At 31.7% G+C, this 13,114-nt stretch overlaps 1 protein-coding gene across 1 annotated transcript in view; it reads left to right on the plus strand.

The window, feature by feature from the left end:
• Positions 1 to 4,056: 4,056 nt before the first annotated feature.
• Positions 4,057 to 13,114, plus strand: part of LOC126735358 (cholecystokinin receptor type A-like) — a 154,046-nt gene continuing 144,988 nt past the window's right edge. The window contains exon 1 of the mRNA XM_050439322.1: positions 4,057 to 4,278. Coding sequence (XP_050295279.1) covers positions 4,084 to 4,278 — 195 coding nt within the window. The 5' untranslated portion in view covers positions 4,057 to 4,083. The remainder of the gene's footprint in view (positions 4,279 to 13,114) is intronic.

The raw sequence follows: 13,114 nt of genomic DNA on the forward strand, positions 1-13,114 counted from the left end.
AGCCAGGTCAGCGTGCAATTGGTTTTGTCCAGTATAAGAGGTTAAAAGTGAGAGATTGAAGATAAAAATAAGTTAAACTTTACTTTAAAAAGATTTCTTATTAAATATTTTGACAGTTAAGTTTAATGTTGGTCCATCATCAATTAAATGAATCTAAATAATATAAATTTTCAGGATGTGATAATCAAAAATCTGTCCCAAGAGTATGATTTTAATGAACTTTAATAAAGTGCCTATATCTCAAAAACCATGAATTTTTATATAGGTTATTTTATCGGATGTTTATGAGCTTCACCAGCCCATTCCGGTGTATACATTAGATCAATGGCATATTGCAGTTAGAACAGCGAAGAGAAAATTGCCATGGTATCGCGTACACAAGTTATCTTACAATGAAGTAGCTGATCTGAAAGATCTTCAAATATAAACCGTCATAAATTTTGATAAACAAAAGAATGACGATAAAGTTTACACAAAGAAGTTTAAAATAGGTAACTTTGACCCAAACGTTCCAAATATTTTTTTAAACATTCTATGGCGGTACTTTACAGAAACTAAATCTAATAGAAAAGGAAAGAAAAAACCTAATAATGTTTAAATTTGTGATGCATATTCTAAACATCTCTTTATTAAAAAAATACCTCTTCACAAAAAAATGTAAGGCAATAGTTTTATACTTATATAGTTCTACGGATTCTATTTAAAATATATGAGTGAATTTAACGAAAAAGTTTGAAAAACCTCATCCTGTAAAATTAACTTTTGGTGACTTACAACACATATACTATATATCCAATAAAATGGTTACTTTCTAGTCAACCAGGGTTATATTGGATGGCAGAGGTTTTATCGGACGATGTGGTTGTATTTCAAACTGCGCGCGCTACAGATTATTTGTGACAATTCAGTTACTAAAGAAAAATATCCCTAGAAAAACGGATAACTTACCAGTCGTAACACTTTTTTCGTTAAAATTGAGACAGCCAAATAGTGTCATCGGGCCTGTGAACCCTGTGCATGATAGATACATGGTGCAATGAGACTAATATTCCTTTTTAATCTTATAAAAACCCCCATAACCACAAAGTTTATTTTGCATCTTTCCTTTTCGCACAAAATCGAAATTAACTGAAAATGTGTTTTTATGGGGTAATAGCGGATATGCTACAAAAACACCTTCATAAGCTGCGAATGCCTTATCGGCGCAATTATTTCCAAGAAAGCATGGAAAGAGCATTGAAGGCCGTATTGAATAGTGGATACTTATTCAAGCAGGCATCAGAAATGCACGGAGTACCAAAAAGCGCCCTTTACAATACTTGCAGAGGTGAGCATTCTGACAAAGGCTCCCAATTTTGTCAGTGAGTGAAGAGTGTGGAATAGTAGATGCCATGACTACTGCAGGGAAATTTAGTAATCCTTTAAAGAGACAAGGAATCAAGTACTTCTTGCGCCATAATGTGAACAGTAAGAGCATAAATATACAATGTTTTAACGATAATAGAGCTGGTGATGACTGGATTAAACACTTTATGTGGCGACATAAGGAGTTATCACTCCGTAATTGTGAAAATATTAAACGAGTGAAAGCTGAAATCACAGAAGACATGACTAAACAATACTTTGAGCATTTTAACGAGACAATCCAGGGGGTTTTACCTAAAAATATTGTTAATGTAGATGAAACAAACTAGTTTTTATTCCTCGTGGAGAGAAGCATGCGCGAAGGATAAAAATTTTTTCCAAAATGTCAACGTCTATTAAGTTTGCTACGGCTGGAGATTGTTTACTTTTATACGTTGTATAAAAAAGTACAAACCTCTACCCAAACTGGATAGAACGTGGTCCCGAAAATACACAATATAACAGAACACTAAATGGATGGCTTGATACTCCATGTTTTGTGGACCGGTTCCTTAAAACAGCCCTTCTTTATCTGCGACGAAAGGAGGACAAGAAGGCTATCATTTGCGATAATCTGGCAAGCCATCTTTCCTACCGCATTATTAAAAGTCGCATAAGAAACAATATTTGGTTTGTTTTTTTTGCCAAAGAATTTTTTTGCAGACACATTTAAGTCAGCCGCTAGACGTTGCAGTATTTGCAGCTTTAAAATGGATGTGGCAAGAAATTCTGACCAAATGGAAACGAACCGATAAAGGTGTTGTGCCAAAAACTGTATTTCCTTCGCTGCTGAAAAAGCTTCTGGAAAATTTAAAGGATAGCATGTCAAATAATATCCGGTCTGGTTTCCCAGCATCCGGCATAATCCTATTCGATCCAAAACAAGTTTTGAAAAGGATTTAGAAGCAACCAGCAGGAGGCACAGATGATGCAATAAGAGCGTCATTTACAGAAGTGACAATTGCGATTGTTGTTTCTTTGGATCAAACCACGACTAGGCCTAAATGTAAGTCGAAGATTAACGTCCCCGCTGGCAAATCGGTGAGTTTTGAAGACCTAAGTGAATGGTGGTACGGCAATTGTATCCACCTGTATCAAGTAGATATCATTAATGAAAACGCATCAAAGTCTCAATAAAATGCCAATACTGATAGTACAGACTCCTAGATCTTTTTAGAAAATAATACTGTTAACCACGACCGTCACCTAAAGTGCCGGACGATGAATACCCGTCGGAAGTATCTAACATTAAACTTCCAGTATCTTGTCATACATTACAAGAAGGCTGTTTTGCTATAAAAGTTAAGTTTTTGGACACGGAAGGGACCAATAAAGAAACGATCAAAGAATTCGTTGCGCAAATTGAAAACATTCCAAAAAGTTAGATTGATGTGAATTGCCGTAGATCTTATAAGTGTCACAAAAATTCCTTTGTTTTTCCGGACGTTAAAAGTAAGATCAAGATCAAACTTGAACAGGTTCACAGTGTTTAAATTGCGCCTAAAATCCATTTCGGTATTTTTGTGTTTGAAGTGTTGTGTTTTTGTGTCTGCAGTTACAGAGTTAAAGGATCAAGTAGGTATACCTACCTACTTGAGTTTTCAGAATGTTATTTTCCGTTTCTTATCTAATATTTGAAGTTTTACTTTTTTATTTTTTGAAGTTCCTACAAAATTCTGTTTTATGAATAAAGACGTTTATTTTCATTTTATCGATTTTTACTTTTATTTGTATTAAATCAGCCTGTATCCTTAATCCTACATGGTAAAAAAAATTTTTTTTGTCCGATAAATGTTTTTAACCAAACCTATACCGGATGCCAGGCTCAAGGCGTACTTTTTCAATATAAAAATAGAATCGTCGAATATTCCTCCGAAGCCGGGTTTACACCGGACGCACTTTATAAAAATAAATAAATATAATCGTGACAATTTTTAAAATATTTTTTTATGTAAATATGTTTACTAGGTTAATTTCTTATTATAGAATGCATTAGTTAGGTTTCATTTTGTATAATAAAAGAAATACAGACAGATAATTAAAAATATCGTCCGATATAACCGCGGCTGACGGTATATTAAAACTGTTATTATACCTAATATAACTTATTGTATTTAAGATTTACTACATTTAAAAAATGTATATGTTTATATAATAAAATATATTATTTAACATTGATGTTCATAATCTTTTTAAATATATAAATAAATCTAATTTCTTTCCCTTTTTAATAAATGCACATTTATACACATTAAAATTGTCTAGACAGCAAAAAAGTACGGTTTTATATTTAAGTGAAAACATTGTTTCCTACCTGAAAACCTACACATGAAAGATTTGTTTGCAATATAAAACCACCAAAAATAAATTCAGACTTATTTCATTTCAATATTTTCCTTTAAATATGATATCTAATTATTTTAAATGCTTTTTAAAACCTTTGCCTCCTATATTATTTTAATGTGTATATATTAAAGAAAACTAAGCTTAACTTTTACAGTTTTTTATTCCATATGAAATTTATGCATTATACATATCAATATTAAGTATAAGTTTTTGTAATATGATGTAAATATAAGTTTTTTGTAATATGAGATCTTGGACATAACCTTTATAATATGATAATAGGCATCGGTTCACTCTTAAGCCGTAAATAATATAAATGAATGTACGATAAAAATGAATCTAACGGATTTCGGCATAAATGTAATGGACAATTTCAGTAATTTGACAATCAATAGTGAAAACGTAACAACATCGCCGCCAACAGTCTTTGGGTTGGCCTGGTATGAGACTGGAAAAATCCAAATTGGACTATATGGCACTATCTTCTTGCTCGCTGTTATAGGAAATACGTTAATTATTTTAACGCTGGTAAGTACACAATAACATATTTTTATACTTAGCTTAGTTTGTCTCTACCGACATTTACAATTATAAATTTACTACTTTAATATTTATAAATTTACATAACCGTGTTATGCAAAAGGGTGTAAAAACTTTTATCCTCTTAAAAGCTCTTCCCTTAAAACTTTCTAAATTAGTGTTATCTTACTGTTAGTGTTATATTATTTAATCACGCATATTTGCATTATAGAGATGAGTTTCTAAATTTATGCTAAATTGTTGAAAATTGGCTAAATTTTACATTTGACTAAACAATTGAAATATCTTAAAATAGACACTAGTGGCAGCTTCTGATAAGAATTACACCAAAATCTACGTTATATATCAAAAAGTTTTAAAAAAAATGCTATAAAATGTCAGTATGAAAAAATTACCAATTGAATTAAGAATTAAATAAAATTAGCAAACAACTGGTTATAACAATAAATACTAATTTTTTTTCCTTAAAAATTAAATAAGTAAAAATAATTATGTTGTCATGAGCCACCCGTTATATAAGATTTTGAAATATATATAATAAAAATTTTAAAATTTTAGGATAAAATTTTTAAGCATTAAAATTACGAACGACCAATTTGAAAATTTACAAACGATTAATGTGAATACAAGGAAATATAACGGCGAAACCTTTTGTATTTTTGCAGATTGTTTGACGTTTGACACTAATTGACTACAAACTCGAGATTTACTCACACATTACGAAAATTTATTGAAGGGCTATGCTATTTAAAGCCCTTGTATTATTTTCTAATTACCCTTCATAGTAGCAATATAGTACAACTATATAACTTTATATTAACACATGTTGGATTGTAATTTAATTTAAATTAAATCAATATTAACTTTCATTAGTTAAACGGGAAGCTAATTCAAAGGATTTATTACTAGAGGATAACATAATTTCTGACCAAAATTTAACATAATTAAAATGGCAGGGTTTAAATAAAAATTCAAATCGCGCAATTTTTTTTAGTTCTTAATTCTCGAAAGGGTTTATACGATGTACGTATGTTTAATCAGAGGCTGTGAAATATTTAATGAAGTATTTTTATAACCTAAGTATCATTTTAAGCCATTTTACAATTTAATTTTGTAACTTGCACTTGCACATTGCTAATTTTGCTTATTCAATAATTAAATGGTTGAAAAAAATTTGAAATTAGCTGACAAAGAGCTCTTTTTTAGTGAGATTATTCGCGAAAAATTTACGATTGCTCTACCGAATATTGACTTTGATACTACTTGCCAAAAGATCACTCAAAAAAAAGTTAATAATTTTTATGATTTTCTGGTTTTTGGTGGTTAAAAGGTAGCTTGTAATAGATATATTGAGGAACTTCAAACAATTGAATACATAATTAACCATATATATGGCATGTAGAAGTGCTTATAGCGGCTAGTCTGGTCCTGGATTTTATTACCGATTAACAAAGAAAAATTTTAGGTTAGAAAAAAAAACGTAGTTAACATTAATAATCAAATTGATTTTTGGCAAGTAGTAGGTCCTGCGTTAAGAATTTCAGAAGTATTAAACAAAGTATCCTCTGTATTCTTTCTTAATATCAAAAAAAATTAAATAGTTAAAAAAAAAATTACAAAGAAATCTAAATATGGCTAATAATTACAGCTAAGAAGAAAATAAATGGATTGGAAAGATCAGAAATAAAAAGTTAATTGAATATTTGTATCCAATATACAAGGTTTTTCACTAAGCCTAGATCCCGGCTGCATCTCGGGAACTATCCACCTAACATAATTGAAATTTTTTAAAGACATATAAAAGTAATCATGAGAAAATGTTAAAAATTGTTTTTAAGTTGATAAATTGCCCTTCTATGCATAATTAAAACATCAATAATCATTGAATTCAATTTTAATTTACCTTGAAAATGTCACCTTAACGAACATTTTCAGAGTTATATTCCTTTAACGTTCATTTTTATAATAATAATAATAATAATAATAATAATAATGATAATAAAAGGCCTTTATTTTTAACTTGGCGAATCTCAGCAGAGCTGATTGGTTAATCGAGCATACATATTACAATCGAAAATTACATAATATTAATAAATATAATTTAATAAAAAAGCAAAAGAAGAAAAAATAAATTGAAATATGTAAATACACCAACACTTAAAAAAAGAAAAATTAAAATATTACGAAATGATGGTTTACACAATAATACAATTAAAATGTAAAGGAAAAAAAGAAAAAATCATAAGTATCTCAAAACGCATAAAATTAACCTATTTTAGAAAGAAAAATTATAAAACGCCAGTAACACAATCTACGAAGGTAGCTTATTTAACAAATATTTCTTAAAATTAGTCTTAAAGGTCATATACTAACACTATCCCATCTGCCAAGCAATTCCGAATTTAAAAGTTTTGGAGCCAAATATAAGAAAGATCGCCGAAAAGAGGCTGTTTTACGATTATATGTTTCAAAGTTTAACCGATAGCGAGTATCACGGACATGTACATCGATACGTCGAACCAGCTTACTTCTAATCTACTCGGGATATCCAGAGCGCAACACTTTAAAGCGGAAATAAGAAAAATGTGATTTATTCCTGTTTAAAATGTTTAACCACTTCAACTCAGAAAGCTTATGGCTAACATGATCCCTCTTTAAATTGTGAATAAATCGCATGCATAAGTTTGCACTTTTTGCAGCTTATACTGACTCGCTATATCCAAGAAAGGCATGAACACATAGTCACAATAATTACCCAGAATTAAAGATTCACAAAGCTGCTTTTTTAAATTTTGATTTAAAATATATTTACTTTTGTATAGATTTCTAAGTGAAATATAACTTTTCTTAACTCTGTTTGCCACGTGGTTTTGAAAACGAAGATTTGTGTCCATGAGTATACCCAAATTTTTGTTTGTATTCAGTTACAACATTTAGTTTCTCCTTGTTCATGCTTAGATTTATGTTTGCCTCAGCCCAGTTCTTGTTGTGATCCATATACATAAGAGCAGCCTTACTAGGATTTATCTTCAAATCATTATTTGTTAAATACTAATTAATGGATTCGAACCACCTGTTAATTTTTTCTCGCGATGCATGTGTACTAGACTCCAAATAACTGCCATAAACCTGGGTATCATCGGCATATTAATGGATATTATTCTTGCTAACAATTTTATGTATGTCCATCGTAAATATAATTAAAAGATCCTAGTATGGAGCCCTGTGAAACCCCACTCTTGAGTTTACATGGACTGGACAAACGATCCTGCACAAGTACCCTCTGAGTTTTTCTAAAACCCAGATTGACACACAGATTGACACGCAGCAACTAAATTATTTTCGTGTAAGTATTCAACAATCTGGTTATACAGTGCTCTCTCGAAAATTTTTGACAATATGGAGAGTGCGCTAATTGGTGCGTAATTCAGTTAATTCAGTTGCCTTACTGATTTTTGATAGTGGCAATATAATAGCATCCTTCCATTAATGTGGATACGTATAGTTTTGAATGCATTTCTTATAAATTTCTACTAAGATGGGAATGATTACTGAACAACATAGTTTTATCATAACGAGAGAGATCTGATCAGATCCGGAAGTCTGGCATAATGCCTTATAGGTATCACTATTTAAACACAGACTATATTGAAATCTACTTGCAGTACATTTGGGGTACGATACATTTTAAGTGTCTCTTTGTTGATTTTGGTGATATTTTTTGCACTGAATCTAAAAAGAAATCGTAAATTTTTTGGAGATCTCTTGGAGAAGGAGGTAAATCTATTTTTTTTTGTTTTTCTATAAACGATCATTTCGTTTAGGCTACTTCAAAGTTTCTTGCTAGTCTGTGACCTACTAATGTACTTAATATATGCCTTTTTCTCATTTCGAACCGATCGCGTAAAATAATTGCTCACCTCTTTATAGTTTTTCCAGTCTTGGGTACTTTGACTTTTTTTATATTTTGAAAAGAGTTTATTGCGATATTCCTTTAAAATCTTTTAAGTTTTTGTAAGCCGTGGAGCTTTGGTCTTTGTGCTGCGAACTGTTCTTAAAGGTGCATGGAAATTAAAAGTATCTATAATTTTTTTGAGAAAATTTCAACTTTTTCATTGATATCGTTACAGTTAAATACCTCGTGCCAAGTTTGATTTAGAAGATCAGACTCAAAATTCTGTTGATGAGAAATTACAAAAATTTACAGTTTTTCCAAATCCCCTTCGCTCATAATTACACAATATCGGGCTCCATCATCTTTTCTTGCCATGTTTTGCCATTCCGATGCCAGACGTATTTATAATTTTTATCCTTAAGAACTTGTTCCGATTTTTTGAAAAGGTCATACATATTTTTAGACAAATCTTCATCAGTAAAAATTGGCTGTGGATATTCTCCAATACCCAAATTTCTTGCGGTGATTTTACCTTGCTGAAATCTACTTGCATTACATTTTGTGGTACGATACATTTTAAGTGTCTCTTTATTGACTTTTGGTGATATTTTTTGCACTGAATCTAAAAAGAAATCGTAAATTTTCTGGAGATCTCTTAGACAAGGAGGTAAATCAATATTTTTTTTTGTTTTTCTATAAACGTTCATTTCATTTAGGCTACTCTAAAATTAAAAAACCAAAGTTTTTTGCTATTCTGTGACCTACTAATGTACTCAATATAAGCCTTTTTTTAATTTCGAACTGAGTGCGCAAAATAATTTCTCACCTCTTTATAGTTTTCTTCTTCTTGGATTTTTTGAAAAGGTTATACATATTTTTAGATAGATCTTCATCAATAAAAATTGGCTGTGCATATTCTCCAATACCCAAATTTCTTGCGATGATTTTACCGTTCTGGCTGCGTTCCTTTAATAATTGACGTTATACAGGGTGTTTCACTTTTTTGTAGCAGGACTTTAACAGTATTTAGAAAAATTAATTTTAAGGTAGGTTTCTCATATAAATATTGATCGTCAAACTTTTTGTTTCTGAGATACAGGGCGTCAAAGTTTCCCAAAAAAAAAAGTTTTTATTTTTTAATATCCGAACTATCAAAGATATTGAAATCAAAATTGGTATAAACAATTCTAGGATGAAGGGTCATAATCGTAAATAATGTCATGTTTCTACGTTGGCCAGTGGCGGAGATATGACTAATTAATAATGTTAATGTGACTAAAAAAGTAGCACGCCACTGGATTAAGTCGATTAAACGATCATTTCTAAATAGTGCATTTAATTGTAAACAAAAATGCTCTCTTGATATTTTTTCGTATCTGACTCCGTTTTCTCCTCAAATTAGGTTGTAAAAATCACTTAAGATTTGAAGATAAATTTATTTCAACCGTCTAATAAATCGCAACATAGAACAATACCACAAATACTTATAACTTACTTATAACAAACAACAGATTACAAGAACACAACAAACAATTAACAAATTTAAAGAAGATGTTCAAATTGTGAACCATTTTCTGCAATACATAATTCACATCGACGAATAACCGAACGTGAAATGTTATTTATATTAATTTATTTTGATAATTTGAATAGTGTGCCATGAAATAAAAACAGTGTCATAAAATGTAAATGTCATATTAGTATTATCGTATCAAATTGCAATTGCGTTCTCAAAAAGTGTGATTTGTTTATTTCTTCTTATCGTTTTTGTGTCAAAATGCCATTTATGTTTTCAAATCAAGAGTTAGCGGATATCCACTTTATTTATGGGGTTGCAAATGGAAACTCCGCAGAAGCAGCCCGGGAATATATGCGCAGATATCCGATTAGAAGGCATTCACATCCTTCTGTATTTGTAAGAGTCCATCGACAAATTATTGAGAATGGTTTAGGCAATGTACGAGGAAACGAAAATAGTGTAAATTTTCGAATAGAGAGAAATAGGCAACAAATTTTGCGTGAGTTCAACAGAGATCCTACAACAAGTATTAGAAGAGTTTCCGCTGGTTTAGGAATTTCAGCTTCCCGTGTTTACCGAGTGTTAAGACGGGATCATAGACGTCCTTATCATTTGCAGCCTGTTCAGGGATTACAACCAGGAGATGAAGAACAAAGAACTGCATTTTGTTGTTGGATTCTTAATGCAGCTAATAATACTCCAGGTTTTTTAAATAACGTGTTGTGGAGCGATGAGTCGTGCTTCACTCGGCGTGAAGTGGTCAATTTCCATAATCAGCACATTTGGGCGCATGAAAATCCACATGGAATTCGACCAAGAAACTTCCAGCATGAATTTAGTGTTAATGTCTGGATTGGTATTTATGACAATCGACTTTTTGGACCATATTTTTTGCCACCACGGGTAAATGCTGCAGCCTTCTTGGAATTTTTAGAACGGGAGCATGCAAATATGTGGGAAGATATTCCTTTAAATTTAAGGAGACGGAGTTGGTTCCAGCTTGACGGTTGTCCTGCGCATTATGGGAGAATTGTGCGAAACTGGTTGGATACCCATTATCCAGAAAGGTGGATGGGTCGTGGAGGGCCAGTAGCGTGGCCTCCACGATCCCCAGACTTAAACCCCTTAGACTTTTCAGTATGGGGATTTTAAAAAGAAAGAGTGTATGCGACACCTATTCCAACAAGGGATGACCTTATAAATAGAATTAGGATTGCTTGTAATGAAATAGTACCATTTTTAAATAACATTTCACGTTCGGTTATTCGTCGATGTGAATTATGTATTGCAGAAAATGGTTCACATTTCGAACACCTTCTTTAAATTTGTTAATTGTTTGTTGTGTTCTTGTAATCTGTTGTTTGTTATAAATAAGTTATAAGTATTTGTGGTATTGTTCTATGTTGCGATTTATTAGACGGTTGAAATAAATTTATCTTCAAATCTTAAGTGATTTTTACAACCCAATTTGAGGAAAAAACGGAGTCAGATACGAAAAAATATCAAGAGAGCATTTTTGTTTACAATTAAATGCAGTATTTAGAAATGATCATTTAATCGACTTAATCCAGTGGCGTATATATATATATATATGCTTATATATATATATATATATATATATATATATATATATATATATATATATATATATATATATATATATATATATATATATATATATATATATGCTTTTGATCCAAGGATGTAAGTGTTACTATTGCTTTGGTACAGTCGTTTAATTTGAGATACCTTATATTTTCAAATTCTATTTCATTAATATTTACATTGAGACTAATTTTATTATTTTTCCTTTTGAGGAGGTGGGCTCGTCGTTGGTATTTAAAAGACCTGTAATGCAAATGTTATGCTTCACTTTATTTGCCTCTTGCACGTTTAAATTTGTCTTAAGTTTTTTGACTTCAATTTTAAGGCTCTGATTGTCTTTTGAAATTTCAGAAACCATTTCTGCCAATACTTTGTTTCTCCTACACTTCGGGTAAGCATCTATTGTAAGTTCAGGGTGCTTTTTCAACTTGCATTAGGTGGGCGTCGATAACATTTCCGCATTCAAGGTGACAATACCCTTTGCACTGACCACACTGCTTTTGCCAATAGAGTTTTTGCAATGCTTGCAATTTTTAGTGTTGGTCAAGACAAGCAGTACCAGGGAATCACGCGAAGGTAGGCAACGCCGCTCTATGCTAAATTCGCTGGTCGGTAAGGCAGGCAGAGTTTGTACTGATAACCGGAGAGGTTCAAAGTGCAAAGTGATGCCTTTGTTATTAGTAACATATGTGCAAATTCGAGGTTTTTAACAGAAAGTGCAATTTTTTAAACTCACCGACGGGTCCAAGTGTATTTTCCTTGTAATATAATAACACCAAATGCGAATAAATTTGTCTTAAAACGCCAATAATTTAATCATTTTCGAGGAACAAAAATCAAAAACAAACGTTCTCTCTTCGGCCAATGTTGCCGAGTCATGCTTATTAGAGTTTACAAATTAATCAAACTAGATGTATTCAAATTTATTTGTATTTATTGTTTATTTATTTATATTCAATTTATTTTTAAAAGCTGAGCAGAGCGCTTTCGTCGTATGAGCCATCATCAGTGCTAACTGAAAATGAGTTGGGTGTTATATGCGTAGAAAAACATTATAGCTAAAGGTGCACACATGGAATGCACTCACTTGTCAGTTAAGCTCAGAAGTTTTCCATGATTATTCTAAGGAACGATAGTACATTAAAAAAAACTTAAGACTATACAGAACACTAAATAGGACGAACAGTATTTAAAAAGGAGGTTACTTTAGTGTCCTTCGTGCTTCTTTTTTTACATTCTATTGTAGTTCTTATATGTCGGGAAATACTATGTTAAAATAGGTTAACCTATAGTCTTCACACTTATTTACAAAAAGACAATTTCACAAAAAATTAATGTTATGCGAACCTGTCAGAGTGGTAGTAACGACAGATCGGTCTAGATGTCATTATCATAAATGTTGTGCAGTAGTACAAGTTAATGATAACTTGGTGACACAAATTAGAACACACCAGTGAATTTTTTTCGGGTAAGGAAATTGCTATCCTTTAGAGGGTTTTTAGGTCCGTTCAGAGTGGAAGCGTCGAGCGTCGCGTCAAGCGTCGCGTCTGTTAAAAAACAATCCAATGTATTTGCATATACACGTTCAGAGTAGGAGCGTTTGCGGCGCGGCGCGTCTAGCGTCGTAAAGAGCGTTTGTCGAGCGTCAGCGTCCGATTAAAATCAGGATTGTTTTTTTTTCGCGTTTTGTGGTGGTTAGTTGGGCAAGATGACTTCAAGGAGTGATATGAATGAGGTGCTAATAACCAAAATACAGGCACGACCGCCATTGTGGAATACGAAATTGGGATCGTATAAGGACAAAA

Source organism: Anthonomus grandis, chromosome 4 (assembly GCF_022605725.1).
Source record: "Anthonomus grandis grandis chromosome 4, icAntGran1.3, whole genome shotgun sequence".
Classification (NCBI taxonomy): Eukaryota; Metazoa; Arthropoda; class Insecta; order Coleoptera; family Curculionidae; genus Anthonomus; species Anthonomus grandis.